The sequence below is a fragment of the Coffea eugenioides genome, chromosome 8 (genome assembly GCF_003713205.1).
Source record: "Coffea eugenioides isolate CCC68of chromosome 8, Ceug_1.0, whole genome shotgun sequence".
NCBI classification, from domain to species: domain Eukaryota; kingdom Viridiplantae; phylum Streptophyta; class Magnoliopsida; order Gentianales; family Rubiaceae; genus Coffea; species Coffea eugenioides.
Genome location: NC_040042.1, coordinates 6,021,344 through 6,039,270, shown reverse-complemented (window position 1 = coordinate 6,039,270; position 17,927 = coordinate 6,021,344). Strand labels below are relative to the sequence as shown.

The window sequence follows — 17,927 nt, the reverse complement described above, 5'->3', positions numbered from 1 at the left end:
TGATTTATGTTGGTAAGACTTGCTTTTATGCTCTCTCAATAGATTTCTCCTTTTGTTTCTGTTATCGCCATTTTTTTTGTGAAATCTTCTTTCTTCTAAGCAACTTTAAAGGTTCTTTTCTTTATATGAATATGTTATTGTTGGGGTACATCTAACCCTGATCCTACTTTTGTAGCAGGAAATGACCATACTTTGGGTTTTGTTACTGGTGGATCTGCTCTATTGCATGGTGCTACTCAGACAAGTGCCTCACCCTGGTCTTCAGCATCAATGATATTTCCTCCAGCCCTAGGCATGCCTTTAAATGCTGAATGGAATGGGTATCAGTAGTTTGTTTCTGACATCACTTCTCTATTTTACACTGCATTTGTCTACTTGATGACATTTATTGTAAGATTCATGCGTTGAATGTTCATCTGATGTTCAAATTGTGGGTGGCATTTGACAGATGGTGTTATCTTTGCTTGCTGAATACCGTATATGAATTCATCTGATACATTAGATGTCACTGATGCATTTGAAAATCTGTCACTGTTTCCAATTTGTGCTTGTTAATGTGTAAGGTTTAACGTATGAGGTAATAGTGTAGTGAACAAGTGCTTTCTTAGTTATAATTGAGATGAAGAAACTAATTCTTATCTTTTTGTGCTACGGTAGACTGTCTTTTTACTCACCTTTACTGTGATAAAGATCTTCAGAGGCTGTGTTTCTTTTTTTTCAAGACTTTGAAGTTAATTGAAGTTAATAATGATTGTTGTACTCTGCAGCTCTTTTGAGAATTGACAATACGGTTGCTTTGCTATTTCATAGGTAATTTTCTTTTTTACGTATTTCATAGGTTTTTCGTAGGTAATTTTCTTTTATTTTTTTGGATTGGGATCAATATCGTTTGATTAAAGTTTGAAATGTCATTATTGCTTTGCTAAGCATGCTATCTATAGAACTTATTCAATGCTTGGCTTAAAACCTCAGGCTGTTAACAGTTGAAGTAGTTAATTTCAAACCATGTGAAGTGTGTGAAGTATGTCCCAATTAACAATGATTAACAAACTAATGCTGACTGTGACATATAAGGGAATAGTGAACTTGATGAATCTGCTTTGAAACCTGTGTTCTTAATAATATTGAGATTAGCAAAACTTTATGACCAACGTTGGACTAATTTTGAGATTTTACAAAAAACGAAAAATTGGAGAGCAACTCATAGAAACTTTTTTGTTATTTGCCTTCCCTATATATTTAGAGTTTTGTGTTCCATTTTAGGGATTTTTAATGGTCACATGTGCTTGTGTTTTCTTTCTATGGGAATAGAATAGATATCAAAAGTTTGATTAAACAAGTTGTTGCAAAAACTCAACAATCCATGTGAACCCTGCGAATATTCAACAGGAGCAATCTTGAAACATAATTGAATACCAATTTTTTAGATGAATATTGCCTTCACTGTTTTTCTTTACACCAGAAAATTTTTATAGATTCTTGATGCTAGAGTAATATGAACTTTATTGGGAATAAAAGTTGAATTACATGACATTATTTAGAGTTGCATATATTTTGGATTTTGGATTGGAGCATGTCATTAGAATATAAAGATATCGTCTCTGGAGAAGTTTCTGCTTCATTTTTACATTTTAGGATTTTCTTGGCCTATTTGTTTGCATGATTTTATTTCCTTTTTCACCTTATCTTCCATTGGCATTTTGTGTAAATTGCGCAGCTGCATGATCAAGTTGTGGAAAAGTTTACTTGCATACCATCTCCAAGGATCTGGCACATCTAATAGTTTCACTTTGGTGAGAACTCGAGTTACCAAGCAAGACACTTTAGCTTACCTATAAGAATTTTTTCATTTCTTGACTTTGACAACTACTGTACCAAAAAAAAAGAAAAAAGAAAAGTTTCTTGCTTGTGAAATGGGTTAAAAAATACAAGGGGTAACAAATTTTTTATGAAAGTATTAGTAACCAAAAGTGCAAATGTTTGTTGAATTTGTCCTGTCCTTGTTGGCATTATTCAAGTCCCTTGATTTATTTTTAACTTGGTTTACAGCAGTAAACTAATTTCGATGGATTATATCTTACTTTCTTTTTTGTTATAATACATGGCAGGTTCTTCAGCAGTTTCTTTCGAAATTACTCATTACACTTCTAGGGCGAGTACGAACTACAGAAAGTTTTTGTTTTTGGTTAAGTTAAAATATGCATTTATCGGAATCATGGAAGTTCAAGTTCATGTTTCGAGATTCTACAAGACTAATTTTATTGTTTTATCTATTTATTATGAATTCCTTGACTATGAACAATCTATATTTATTGTGTATATTATTGTACTTTTCAATGACATATTTTCCCATTTTTTGAGCCTTAGTTGCGATGCAGGCATTTTGCAAACAGGGCATAACTGGGCACATAAATTTCAGAACTATCCACCGCGCATTTGCGCGGTGATCTCCTCGTAGTCATCCATAAAGTCATTTATTATCCACACCTCAAATACAAGTCTCTAGCAGCCTGCAGTTCCATCAAAACATCTGCTATGTGCATCCTTCTCTCTGGCAAATGAGCTGAGCATGTAACCCCAATATGGAAAATTGAAGCCAGGCACTTTTCAAACCTATGTCTGCCGCATGATCTGGTCTGAGTGTCAGTGGCCATCATGCCTGACTCAGTTTCGCATTCTGATGATAGTCTAGGATCAACAATCCTCATAGCTTGATCTGGGAGTGCCATCTTCACATAGTTACGAAGGGAAAAGTCATCTTCGAACATGCTGTTTGTGGGCCTTTTTCCAGTAAACATCTCCAGCAAAAGAACACCATAGCTATAGACATCAACAAGTGTTGATGCTGGTGCCCCCATGCCACATTCTGTTTTTGCCAAAAGGAGCGGGGAAACTAAGAAATCAGTGAGCTCAAACAGTTTGAAAAATATATATATCAACCTCAATGTGTCAAAAATGCAGTAATGCTTCAACTGATGTTGTGGGTTTCAACAGATTTTGCATAATGTTGAGTCCAAAATAAATCAATGGCTCTAATCATAAGAACAATTAGGCTCCAGCTGAAGTTTAGATCCAGTACCGAAAGAACCATGAGAGCCCAATTAGCTCCATGCCAATTCTCTGTTAGAGGGAAGTTAGTTTTCCATTTTCATTTAAGCACTTTCTATATTATGAGAGCTCATCACTATAATAATCACTTGCTTAAGTATATGAGGTTGACCCAAGGATAAAGCTCCGCCCTCTTTTACTGATTTAACTGGTTAAACCAGATCAAGACACATGCTTTTTCTTTTTTTTTTTTGGCATAACTGATAGAGCAAAATTTTGGCATCAATGGATAGGATTAGCAGGTATTTGGCGGAGTTAAGATGTTCCTAGATTCTCATTAACCTCAAAAAGATACCAAGAAAAAGTATACCAGATTTTCATTAGTAAAGATTGAAGTAAAACGTGTGTCATAATTACCTAAAGCAACATATCCAACAGTTCCTACAAGTTCAATTGTTCTTGCACGGATTCCTTCGTATCTTGATCTATCAATCGCAAGCAAAAGAGACCTCGCAGAGCCAAAGTCACCTAAATGTGCGCAGAGTTCACTGTCAAGAAGAATGTTACTTGGCTTTATATCACGATGAATGACTGGAATGGCACAGAAGTGATGAAGATACACTAATGCCGAGGCAACATCTATGGCAATATTAAGCCTCTGAATCAGGTTCAAGTTCTTTGGCTGCATTAAGTTACTTGAACTTGGATGCAACCAGCTCTCCAAACTCCCACCAGCCATGAACTCATATACCAAGGCTTTGAATTCATTGCCTTCATTGTCCCTGCTTGAGCAAGCTGTAATGATCTTGACAAGGTTCCTGTGACGAACATTTCGCAGTGATTCACATTCCGCAGTAAAACTCCTCCTGGATCCTTGGTTTTGAAGGTTGATTACCTTCACAGCAACTGTTTTGTCATTGTAATTAAGACTGCCCTTGTAGACTGAACTATATCTTCCCCTAGCAATCAAATTGCCTTCAGAAAAGCCATTTGTAGCTTGAAAAAGTTCTGTATAAGAAATCTTAGGAAATTGATCTCCCAGAGGAGAATCTGATGTTAGCTCTATGCTGGAAATTCTTGTATTTCTTTTGTGCCACCAACGGATACAAGGAACGTGCAGAAAATAACCAAAAATTACCTTTTTCTGGCATTTTTGCTGAACGTAAGCTAGCAGCAAAACAATAGGGAAAATAACGAAATCAAGGATCAGAACTACAAACAATGGTTTTCGCAAAACCTTTTTCTTCCCTTCCGCTGATGGTAATAGCCACTGACATTTAGGCAACTGTAAAGACTTCACACCTCCACAAAGCTTTCCATTTCCAGTTACTGAAAAAGCTGTAGAGTTAAAAAAGAGGCCTTCACTGGGGACTTCGCCTTCCAGAGAATTGAATGAAAGGTTCAGATACTGTATATAGCGAAGAGTTTCCAGGCTCTGAGGAATGAAACCAGAAATGTTATTTCTAGAAAGGTCTAGGAGTTTAATGCTCATCAAGTTGGGCAATGATCCAGGAATCTGACCACTAAAACCGTTACCCTGAAGACTAAGAAACTCCAGAAATACACATTCGGCAATGGTAACTGGAAGTTCTCCAGACAATCTATTGTTTGAAACATCCAAGCTCCCAAGATTTGTCAAGTTACCCACCTCTGATGGTAAAGGTCCGCTGAGAAGGTTGTGTGATAGGTTGAGATTGTAAGTGAGTGAAGAAAGGCCAAAAAGATCTTCAGGAATGGCGCCAGTAAGCCTATTATGTGAAAGATCCAATCCTTGTAATCTTGTACAATTACCCAAAGAAAAAGGTATGCTTCCATCTAAAACATTCCCTCGCATTTCAAGGATACTTAGCTTAGTAATATTTCCAACGGAACCAGGGATCTTACCGATGAATCTGTTTCCTGAAAGATAGAGGCCTTCTAGCTTGGTTAGTTTCCCAATAGATTTAGGGATGCGCCCTGTCAGCATGTTCTGACTCATTGCCAGATTCCCTAAGTTGACAAGGTTCTCTAGGTTATTAGGGATTTCCCCAGATATATAGTTTCTGTCAAGCCTTAGGGATGTGAGTTTGGTGGACAGGTTTGCAACAGAATTGGGCAAAGTGCCTCCATGATTGTTGGCATACAAATGCAGAATTCTCAGAATAGTGCAATTAGTCAAGGAAGTCAGAAAGTTTAAGCCAGTACCATCGGAAGTTCCAAGAGGATTCTTTGAAATATCTAACCTTTGCAAATGTTTAAGGTCTCCCATATTCATGGGTACCGGTCCAGATAAAGCATTTGTACCAATGTCCAAGATTACAAGTCCTGAAGCATTGGTAATGGATACAGGCAGAGGTCCAAAAAACTGGTTTTCTGCAACAACGAAAGTATGAAGTTTTGAATGGTTCAGGCCGAAATCTGAGGGGAAAGAACCATTTAAATGGTTGGAGGCAAGATTAAGATACCGAATTGATGAGATTTTGAAAAGCTGCAAGGGTACTTCACCAGATAATTTGTTGGAAGACAATTTAAGAAACTCCAAATTGGATAACTTTCCAAGTTCTTCAGGAATCCTCCCTTCAAGAACGTTATCTGATGCACTAAGGATGCGTAAATTGGATAAATTCCCCAGTGAATATGGTATTGTGCCATGAAAGAAATTATTATCAAGGATAAGTTCCTCAAGAAATGTCAGGTTACCTATGGAAATGGACAAAACTCCCCTGATTTCCAGTGATGACAGGTTCAAGGCAGTCACTCTTTGATCCATGGTGTTGCACCTGACACCATGCCAACTGCAAAAATGAGAAGAATTGTTCCAAGAAGTTATGAACTGGAAAGGATCGGCCTCAATTTGAAACTTGATGGCAAGCAAAGCTTGCCGGTCAGTCTCATTTGAGGAACTGAATAAACTGCTGGCTGTAGTTGGTTTGATTAGTGCTACGGAGTATAGCAAATATAGACAATAACAGAGGAAAGCAGACCAAAATTGAAGCCGAAAACTCATTTTGCAGGTGGAAGCGCTGACTGCTGAGGAGCAAATGCAATATGTTCAGCAAGGCCTGATGGACTTGAGAAGCAATGCCGTGTGGAATTCCAATCCCAGTGAAAACAGCTGGTTGTTTGAGAACTACCTAATTGACCACATATTGACTACTGAGGTAAGGTAACAGAACCTGATCGTTCTTTTCAGGAAATTTCACTAGCGTAGAAGCAATGGTGCTCATTCAGTCAAAGTCAAGATGCCTGTAGGACCATTAGTTCTTGTCAATTGAAGGTATTTTTCTTGACGAAAACTCATCAAAAGAAAATCAAATTAAAGGAACTTTCTTGCCTTGCGTCCGGCAAAAATTAAAGTAAACTTATCAACTGATTACTATCGGTTTGTTTGAGTTTGGATTATCAAAAAATTGGAAACATATGACAGCTGTACAAAGAAGGAACAGAGAAAATAGAGATTAATTTGAAAATTGAAAATTCAAAGCCTTTATTATCATGTTCACTTAAAAATTTTCTCTTATCCCATTGTACTATACTACACCACTTCACACCGAAACTATTTCCACCTACTTCGATCCAGCTCGACGTAGAACCTGCCCTTAAGCCCATCATCATTTGGGCTTAGTAAATTGGGTTTGCAGACCCTATCAGCACAATGGAAAAATCTGACTTGTTGATTTGAACCTAACCCACTCAGACTTCAACCGAATATAAAAAATAATAAAGGCCTCATCCTACTCAAAACTCACGTATGTGAGGCTCAATCTCGGTCATTTATTGAAAATGGGTATCAGGCCAATATTGGTTAGTTTGATTTTTTTTTTTTTTTTGCAAAAAAGGCTACACTATAATATTAGGGTTTGTCTATATTGACACCTGTTAAAATATATTTCAAATATCATATTTTTTAAAATGTAACATTAATTAGACAAAGTAAATAAATACAAGAAACAAATGGGTGGCTAGTCTACTTCCTTGAGATCCCAAGTTCAAATCTCCATTCTAGCATCTTCACAAATAAATACAAGAAATGGTAGATAAGATTAAATACGGAAAGTATATAAATGCAACGGAAGATAATAATTATTAGCGTGTGTATATAAATGATAAGTTAGATGAATATTACGTGGGGGGAGGGATGGGTTAGGTGGTACAGGGGGAGGGAGTGTAAGCGAAAGGTTCCGCGCTCGAGTCCTCTAGCTTACACTTAAAAAAAAACAAAAAAATTAAAAAGATGAATATTACGTGTATTAATGAGCACATGTCAAAAACCCATAATATTATATATGAAAACTTTCACTATAATTATTTGGAGGGGTGCTTTTAAAATTTAAAATTTTATCGAAGTATTTTCTAAAAATTAAAAAAAATCACCACACACCAGCCTCCCCTCCTCCCTCCTCTTTCCTCCTCCTCCATCTTCCTCTTCTCTTCCTCCCCTCCCCTCTCCTTCCTCCTCCTCCTTCCTAACCATTTGAACATGTCTCTGGGTAAAACATCTACAGGTTGTTTAATGGGCTTCTGAATACTATATGAGAATGTAATCTTTTGCTATAAAACCCTTGCTTCACTTCACTCTCTGTTTCTTGTTCTTTTTCTTTCTTCAAGTCAATGGTCTTTTCCATGGATTTCTTAATCGGTCAATGTTAGAAATTCTTTTTCAAATAGTAGACCGGTCTTCTGTTAGCGAAAAGATGTTTTCACCCATTAAGCGAAAGTTTCTGTTGGCCAATACTACCATAAAGACATAAGCCAACAGAATGGAAAAAATTGGGTCGCCAGCATAGAGTATTATTTGAAATAATTATAATAATATTTTTTATGATGTGATGTATATGAAATAAAAATGTAGTTATAAATATAAAATGGTAGGTTGGAAAATGTGTTTATGATGCAAACGAAATATTATTTGGAAAAATTTGATATCCAAACAAACCCTTTCTTATTCTAATTAATATCCACATATGCAAAATTCGCATGCTAAAACGTATTAGCTATTCTAGAACACGATAATAAAAGCTCATATGTTTAATTAAAATTCCAATTAAGAAAAACTTTGTATATAAAAGGTAATTATGTATTTGGGCAAATTATCCAATTGGCCCTTGAACTCTTTGTCTAGGTAAAAATAAGCCCCTCATCTATTTTTTGTTGACTTTAAGCCCTCGAGTTTGTAAAATTGAGTACTCGTGACCCTTTTATCCAGTTTCTCCGGTTTTGCAACCGGAAGGCCCATTCACACGAATGCCAGTGTGCTTCTTCAAAGGGCATTTTTGTCCGCATCTTCTAAGGAAAAAGGGAACAACTCCATTATCATTTATCAATGGATTTAGCTTTGCTCCGTAACTCCTGTCTCTGCCTCTTGGTAGTAGCATTTGTTGTATTATTATTATATTTATATTATTATTACTATTATCCAAAACCCCACAAATGTCGGAAGCAAAGGACCCAGCGATAAAGCTATTTGGGAAGACGATACAGCTGCTGGAGGCTCCGGCTGTTGTGGTGGCGGCTTCCGAATGCGGCGGAGATGCTTCAGTTCAATCTAATGATATTTCCGCTGATGATACTTTAGTTCAAGATCGTCCTTCTTCACCGAATTCTTTACCTAAAGACAGCAACCCGGATAGAAGTGGAGCGGAGGAAGAATCCGACAAGGTTCCTACTTGATTACTTCTTTATTTCGTAAATGATGGGTTCCATCTTCGTTTTCAGATGTTTTGGGTATGCAGTATACAGTTGACTTTCCGTGACCTTCTTTTATCTTTTGTTCAGCTTCTGATTTGGGGTTTTTGGATAATATGATTCAATTTGAGTATTTTATTAACTTTTCCGGTAAGTGGGTATATTTTGGATTGGGGAAACTCGTCACTTTGATACCGTCTTCTTTCATGTTTCTAGTGGTTTTGCAAGAAGGAAGAGTTGTTCCCTTTTTACTTAGAAGATGCGGACAAAAATGCCCTTTGAAGAAGCACAATGACATTCGTGTGAATTGGCCTTCCGGTTGCAAAACCAGAGAAACTGGCTAAAAGGGCCACGGGTACCCAATTTTACAAGTTCGATGGCTTAAAGTCAGCAAAACATAGATGAGGGGCTTATTTTTACTTAAACAAAGAGTTCAAGGGCCAATTGGATAATTTGCCCTATGTATTTTGGAGAAGAAAAGGACGTTATTTATAATGTGGAAGGACAAACCAAATTTTGTGAAATGTCTTATCAGTTGAACTAATGCTTAAAGTAAACATATATTACTCATGTTGTAACTATAGCTGTTATAATTATTAAATTTGGAGAATTTTAAAAATTTTATTTGACTTATATCTTAGTATTTGACTATTATTAGCTTAACATCCCATGTCACGTTGCACCAAATTTGGAATTGCAGCATCCTCAACCAGTGACCAAAACCTTTTCGTTTGATTAATAGACTCGAATCTAAATACTTCTATTCTATCCAATATTTTATATGCCACCGCATGACAACTCAATTAGTATAAATGGATTTTTTTCCTCAAAAAGTCATGTGTTCAATTTTCATTACTAACGTGAAGGTTGTAATGAGAGATAATATGTAAGTACTCACGTAAGTGACTTATAGCCTCGGGATTCGTAATAGTGGACACAATAGAAACCATTTGAATTAATTATTTACATAAAAAAATTCAAGAATTATTTGTCATATAATATACTGGATTAAGATTTTGTTGTGAAATTTAAAGGCTCTTTGCCAGCTTTTAAGGGGAAATTTGAGTTGTAAGAAAAAGGGAAAAAAAACTAATATTTAAAGGGTAGTTTCTTGAAAAAAAAAAAAGAAAAAATCACAAGCATAATGAATGATTAAGTTGTACATGATGGAATAATTCGTTTATATTCAAGTAGTGATGTATATTTTAAAATTGATCATATTTTGAATAATCATACATTCTAGATTTTATTTTCATGCAAATATCATACATTAGCCGATCATGAATAAATTAAGAAGAGTTGTCCTATTAAAATAAATCTGGCAGTGACAACATCTTTAGTAAGTGCTACTTTTAACACTATCATTCGCTTGCTTCAAAAACTTTGATCCAATTAGTTATACCGTGCTAGTAACAAATGCCACGAACTACACTAATTGTTATGTAGACTAGACTTCATCCTCAAATTAAACTGCTTTCAATAGATTTGTAAACAGATTAGTGAAGTTTAGGGTATCATATTTAATTTTGATTTGTATTTTCCTCTTGAAAATTACATATGCTGATCAGCATATAGGATAATGAACTAATGCATATTTCATCCCGATAAAATGACCTGTATACCGGTAAAAGGAGCCTGATAAATTCAGGTCATGAGAAGATGGACATCCAAATAAGAAAATATAAGTACAGCTAGGCGCTAACAGCATGTGAGTCCTCTTATCGACATATAGAATAATGAACTGATGCATATTTCATTCTGGTAAAATGATCTAGATACCTCAAGTCATAAGAAGATGGATATCCAAATATATAGATATGTGTGTGTGTCCTCTTATTTGTTTCATGCTTAAAACCTTGAACTGACTCAAAGAAATGAAAAAATAAAAATAAAAATAGAAGGAAAACTCCACAACTGTCATAGATCCTGTTTGTCTTTCTTTCACTTTGCACAACTGGTTTAATGGAAGAGGGGCATGCAACCATTCCTAAAAATTCATGTCCAAGATTTGGCAAAAAAAAAATTGTAAAATTCAAATTTCATCTTATACTTCATTTTTCATACTATGTATGGAACCCACAAAATTTTATTCTATAATTACACGTTATTGAGAGTGAGTTATGCCCTGTGCATTTTGCACAAAATCACCCTGAACGGTTTTCCTGATAACAGTTCCGGCCCTTGTCCCTAGTTTAATAGGTATTGTGTCGTAAAGCTAAGTGTGTCCCATCAATCAGCTATCAACCTACATTCGTTGAGGGTAAGCAAAGGACCAGGGGCTAGGACGATTGCCAGGCCACCGTTTCAGAAACTTTTGACCGCCCAGATTAGATGAGCTAATATCAACGCACAAAACGAAGCCACGTCGCAAAGTGAAATGAGAATTGTAGGACGGCGATGTTTTATTGAGTAGCAATAAAAAAAATAAAAATTATGGAAACGGATGGAGCATCATCACGGCGTTTGCATAGTACAAATTTATCCCGCCCAAACTATTAATGAAAAGTTCCTTTTATCACTTTCCCCATTTCCCAAACCCTTTTCCCATTGTCTGCTAATTCCCAAAATCACTCCACAAGACCGACACTGCTTTGAGATGGTAGAGAGGACAACTCCAAAAAGCCTCCTAGGATCTTAGCTAGACGCTTATCTGGTGGATGAACAATTGTCTGAATTCCTCCTAAAGAAGACTCACGGTATTTTTTGGAGGGGGAGAAACTGCATAATCCAAGGGTTTGGGGTCTTGCAATAGTTGGAGATTTCAGATTTAATAGAGGTAAGAAACTCTATTTTCTTGAAATGATCGAACAAATTTATCGTTTGTCAGATGTACCGGGCTATTAACTAAAAATATTTAGACAATATACACACTATTTAATATGGAATTTTGAGTGGAATAAAGAAAGAAAGATGGAATGCCCAATGAATTGGGCATGATTTGGACATAGGTTTAGTGAATGTTTGCTATTTGAAAAAAAGATGACTAGTACTTAGGGTTAAGTTACATGTGGTTTAATTAGATTTACAATTTATTATTTTATTAGGACAACAAAAATTTCAACGCATACAAAAGAAATTCTTGTGGTAAGTATAAGAGAATTATGTGAAAAGTGAAAAAAGATTTTATTAGTTGCTTGCTTCTTTTCTTTGCCTATTTTGAGAATACGATGATTGTCAATAGTCACAGTTGAGCAGAAATTCTTATTTGTGAAATATTCTTTCTTTTGTTGAAAATTTCATTCTACAGAAGTTTCTCATTATCATATTTTGTTCACATGAAGTTAAAATTTTGTGATGGAATACTCAGTTAATTGGGCATGAATGGAGTATAGGTGATCATGAATGTCTCTTATTTGAAATCACAAAATTGATTGATAGTTAGAGTTAAGTTACAACTGGTGCAATTTGACTTACAATTTGTTGATTTGTTTGGACAATAGAAATTTCAATGCATATAAAAGAAATTCTTGTAGGGAGTATAAGAACATCATGTGAAAGGTGACAAAAGAGTTTATTAGTTGCTTGTTTTTTTCCTCTACCTATTCTGAGAATGTAATAACTGTCAATATTCACAGTTAAGCAGCAATTCTTCTATTATTGCTATTAATTTGTTATATGATTTTGAATTGAGAGTTTAGGAAAATAAATTTGGCATGACATATTGTTATGTTGTTTGTATCAATTGATATTTTTCTTGTACATATTAGTTATTATAATTTATAAACCCACGGCATGGTAAAAAAACAGACTGTTCTTTCACTTGTGTATATTGTACATGGTAAAGAACAAATTCTAAGTATGATTATTCAATTGATGGTTTTCTGGTTATCTAGGAGTTCCTTTCATTAGATAATGGCATAATGTTCAATATTCAATTGATGGTAATTGATTGTTTACTTAGAAATTGCAATTTTAACGATGGCATAATGTCCATTGTTGTTGTTAACATCATTGGAAACTCCATGACTATTTAATAGTCCCTCCGTCCCATTGAAGTTGTCATACTTTCTTTTTTTATTTGTCCCAAAATAATTGTCACATACCCAAAATGAAAAGCTTGTTCACATCCAATTTCAACGTTTACCCTCTTAAAATATGGGTTCTACAACTTTAACTCAAAAGTCAAAGTAAAAAGGAAGCACCACAATTTGGTGCGTGAAAGACACCCCCAAATGTATGTGATGCGTTGTTGATACGTGATTTTTGGTCATGTATTTTTGAGCTAAACAAAATAAATAGGCTACACAGCAATAAATTTTCAGCATAACTTTCTTTGTATGCATTACATGTTAGAGGACAAAGGTGGAAAGTGAAACAAAAGTTGCAAGATTCAGTGCACTGTTAATAAAATCACAACTTTCCAAGTGCGACAAACTTATCGGGACAGAAGGAGTATTAAGTAGTGGGGTAGGAACATTTGTTAGATCAACCGTTTCTAAATAGTATAACATTTTTTGAACATTTTGTAATTCTATATAAATTTCTTATACATCCTTACAACAGAAGTGTGATAATACACTTCTGTGAAGAAACCTCAGGAGAGGTTTTTGAAATTATCCCTTATGTTTTTTGTCATGTCATTTATTTTGGTGCAGTTTGAAATAATAGATTATGGAACGTCGGGGAACCAAGAAGATGAATCGTACAAAAGATAAAGGCAAACAAGTTGAGGAACATTATGATAATAATCCAGTAAAGCTAGTTAAACTACCAAATGATTTCATTGCATATATGTATATATGGCTTTTTAAAAGGATTATTGTCTACATTTGGGGCTTTAAATTAGTTTAAAAACTCATGATAAAATCAAAAGTCTATGTGATGGATTTAATCATATTAAATCATGCTAGGATTGACTTCGCACGCAAGCAAAAAGCAAAGGGAAAGGCATTAACAATGAAGGAGCTAAACATAGCTGCTAGAAATGCATGGAACAAACTGAGTGATGAGGAGAAGCTTGTATTGAAGAATGAAACAGATATGAAGAAATATAAGGAACTGATGAAAATCTACAAGGAGTCTATAGCGAACAGGAGAGAAAGCATAGAGAGTGATGTAGTGAAATAAGTAAGTAGGTAGCATTGAATTTTATTTTGTATAAATTAAATGATTTAGAAGTTTCAAAACCCAAGTACAATTATTCGGCTGTTATTTTTTATCAATATTGTTATTTTTTTTTTTTAGGCATATAGGTTTAGGCGTACACCAGCTAAATTCTTAAAGTTTGTGGGTCATATTGATGGGGCAAAAATAGTTGCAATAAAAGAAATAGATTTTGGTAGATTATTGGAGATCCAATACCACATCCTTCCAAAGGATATATACACGTGGTTGGTGAATAATTTCAATCCAATTCACTCATATATACAACTTGAAGGTAGATGTGTACTGCCTGTAACATCATAGGATATAACAAAGGCTCTTGGAATTTTGATATTGCACAAGGCATTGTGCTTGTGTCATCATTCATTTTTTGATATTACATTTGTAAAGTCGTAACATATTACATTTTCAGATACTGGTTCCAGTGGTGAACAAAAATCACTTGTTTGTATACTCATTTGATATTACACAAGGCATTGTTCATCTCCTTGACTCACGAGATGAACAATGCCTTGTGCAATATCAAATGACTCACGAGATGACACAAGCATAATGAATGATTAAATGAGTTGATGACACAAGCACAATGCCTTGTGCAATATCAAAATTTCAAGAGCCTTTACTATATCCTCTGATATTACAGGCAGTACACATCTACCTTCAAGTTGTATATATGAATGAATTGGATTGAAATTATTCACCAACCACGTGCATAGATCCTTTGGAAGGATATGGCATTGGATCTCTAGTAATCTACCAAAACCTATTTCATTTTTTACAGCTATTTTCGTCACATCAATACGACCCACAAACTTTAATAATTTAGTTGGTGTGCATCTAAACCTGTATGGCTACAAAAAAATATAATAATGTTGATAAAAAATAACAAATAACAGCCAATAATTGCACTTGCGCTTTAAAACTTCTAAATCATTTAATTTATGCAAAATAAAATTTGATGCAACGTACTTACTTGTTTCGCTATATCACTCTCTATACTTTCTCCCCTATCCGCTATAGACTCCTTGTAAATTTTCATCAGCTCCTTATATTTCTTCATATCTGCTTCATTCTTCAATACAAGCTTCTCCTCATCACTCAGTTTGTTCCATGCATTTCTAGCAGCTATGTTTAGCTCCTTCATTGTTAATGTCTTTCCCTTTGCTTTTTGCTTGCATGCGAAGTCAATCCTAGCATGATTTAATATGATTAGATCCATCACATAGACTTTTGATTTTATCATGAGTTTTTTAACTAATTTAAAGCCCCAAATGTAGACAATAATCCTTCTAAAAAATAATATATATATACCTGTATGCAATGAAATCACTTGGTGGCTTAACCGGCTTTAATGAATTATTGTCATAATGTTCCTCAACCTGCTTGCCTTTATCTTTTGTACGATTCATCTTCTTGGTTCTCCGACGTCCCATAATGTATTATTTCAAACTGCACCAAAATAAATGACATGACAAAAACATAAGGAATAATTTCAAAAACCTCTCCTGAGGTTTCTTCACAGAAGTGTATAATCACACTTCTATTATAATGATGTACAAGAAATTTACATAGAGTTACAAAATGTTCAAAAAATATTACACTATTTAGAGACGATTGATCTAACAACTATTCCTACCCCACTCCCTAATATTAAATAGTCATGAAGGTTCCAATGATGTTAACAGCAACAATGGACATTATGCCATTGTCAAAATTACAATTCCTAAGTAAACAATTAATTACCATCTATTGAATATTGAACATTATGTCATTACCTAATGAAAGGAACTCCTAAATAACCAGAAAACCATCAATTAAATAAACATACTTAGAGTTTGTTCTTTACCATGTACACTATACACAAGTGAAAGAACACTGTTTTTTTACTATGTTGTAGGTTTGTAAACTATAATAATTAATATGTACAAGAAAAATATCAATTGATACAAACAACATAACAATATGTCATGCCAAATTTATTTTCCTAAACTCTCAATTCAAAATCATACAACAAATTAATAGCAATATCAGAAGAATTGCTGCTTAACTGTGAATATTGACAGTTATTGCATTCTCAAAATAGGTAGAGAAAAAAAACAAGCAACTAATAAACTCTTTTGTCACCTTTCACATGATGTTCTTATACTCCCTACAAGAATTTCTTTTATATGCATTGAAATTTCTATTGTCCAAACAAATCAACAAATTGTAAGTCAAATTGTACCAGCTGTAACTTAACTCTAACTATCAATCAATTTTGTGATTTCAAATAAGAGACATTCATGATCACCGATACTCCATTCATGCCCAATTAACTGAGTATTCCATCACAAAATTTTAACTTTCATGTGAACAAAATATGATAATGAGAAACTTGTGTAGGATGAAATTTTCAACAAAAAAAAGAATATCTCACAAATAAGAATTTCTGCTCAACTGTGACTATTGACAGCCATCGTATTCTCAAAATAGGCAAAGAAAAGAAGCAAGCAACTAATAAAATCTTTTTTCACTTTTCACATGATTCTCTTATACTTACCACAAGAATTTCTTTTGTATGCGTTGAAATTTCTGTTGTCCTAATAAAGCAATAAATTGTAAACCTAATTAAGCTACATGTAACTTAACCCTAACTACTAGTCATCTTTTTTTCAAATAGCAGACATTCACTAAACCGATATCCAAATCATGCCCAATTCATGGACATTCCATCTTTCTTTCTTTTTTTCCCTCAAAATTCCATATTAAATAGTGTGTAAATATTTTTAGTTAATAGCCCGGTACATCTGACAAAAGATAAATTTGTTCGATCATTTCAAGAAAATAGAGTTTCTTACCTCTATTAAATCTGAAATCTCCAACTATTGCAAGACCCCAAACCTTTGGATTATGCAGTTTCTCCCTCTCCAAAAAACACCGCGAGTCTTCTTTAGGAGGAATTCAGACAGTTGTTCGTCCTCCAGATAAGCATCTAGCTAAGATCCAAGAAGGCTTTTTGGAGTTATCCTCTCTACCATCTCAAAGCAAGGTCGATCTTGTGGAGTGATTTTGGGAATTAACAGACAACGGGGAAAGGGTTTGGAAAATGGGGAAAGTGATAAAAGGAACTTTTCATTAATAATTTGGACGGGATAAATTTATACTATGCAAACGTCATTTGACGATGATGCTCTGTCCGTTTCCATAATTTTTATTTTTTTTATTGCTACTCAATAAAACGTCGCCGTCCTACAATTCTCATTTCACTTTGCGACATGGCTTCATTTTGTGCGTTGATATTAACTCATCTAATCTGGGCCATCAAAAGTTTCTGAAACGGTGGCCTGGCAACCGTCCTGGCCCCTGGTCCTGCATGCAAAAGTAGTGATAATGATAGAAGAATTTTCTTTCAAATAGTTTCGTAAAACATTTTTTGAATATGGATTTTTTTTTTCCAGAAACGATAAATGTTTTTGTTATCCAAAACAGTATCTTTACAATTTGGACCAGGTCCTGGCTTACAACTACTTCAACCTTGCAATGAGGAAAATGAATTCTCTCATCACTACTAATACTTATCGCATGTCTGCAAAGATTTGTACATAAATCCATATTACTAGTATTATCTAAACAAAAAGAGCACAATTGAAACAAACTAGCTTATTTATCTTCAATCATCACTGCCAAAAAGATGTCCTTGGTTCATCTCATGATTCAATACCTAAAGTCTGATACCAGAATTTGGAGCTGCTACCAAACAGGAGAAAGCACAGGGCAATTCAAGCATCCCACTAACAACAACATAATTACTAGGAAGCCAAGAATTTTTATCCATAAAACCTCCCCTGCATTAAAGCAAAAATCTTTTTCTCCTGGCAAAAAATTTAGTGGCAAGGTTTTGGCAAGAAGGATCACTTCTACGAGATAATAATAATAATTCCAACTGCTATTTATCTATTTCTATTTACTTAAACACTTAAATATATATGCACACAGATATTACTACGCTTTTATCATGTTATTCGTCGTATGGGAGCTCTATTTGTAGATTAGGGCCATAAGACATTAAAATCTCAAACTATGGCAGACGTCAGAAGAGTAAAATCTCTTGTATTCTGAAGTTCATTTGGGAT

General features: G+C 34.5%; 1 protein-coding gene and 1 long non-coding RNA gene across 2 annotated transcripts; one reads left to right on the top strand and one right to left on the bottom strand.

The window, feature by feature from the left end:
• The first annotated feature begins 359 nt into the window (after positions 1–359).
• LOC113781562 lies at positions 360–2,312 on the top strand. Its single transcript, XR_003469631.1, has 3 exons — positions 360–810; positions 1,718–1,793; positions 2,109–2,312. It is a non-coding gene; the product is annotated as an uncharacterized LOC113781562 (long non-coding RNA).
• Positions 2,313–2,477: 165 nt separating this feature from the next.
• LOC113780070 (receptor kinase-like protein Xa21) lies at positions 2,478–7,501 on the bottom strand. Its single transcript, XM_027325890.1, has 5 exons — positions 7,409–7,501; positions 6,012–6,161; positions 5,728–5,822; positions 3,466–5,627; positions 2,478–2,866 (listed from the first exon to the last, which is right to left on the bottom strand). Exons 1-5 carry the CDS (start codon positions 7,499–7,501, stop codon positions 2,478–2,480), a joined length of 2,889 nt encoding a protein of 962 aa, XP_027181691.1.
• Between the last annotated feature and the right edge of the window lie 10,426 nt (positions 7,502–17,927).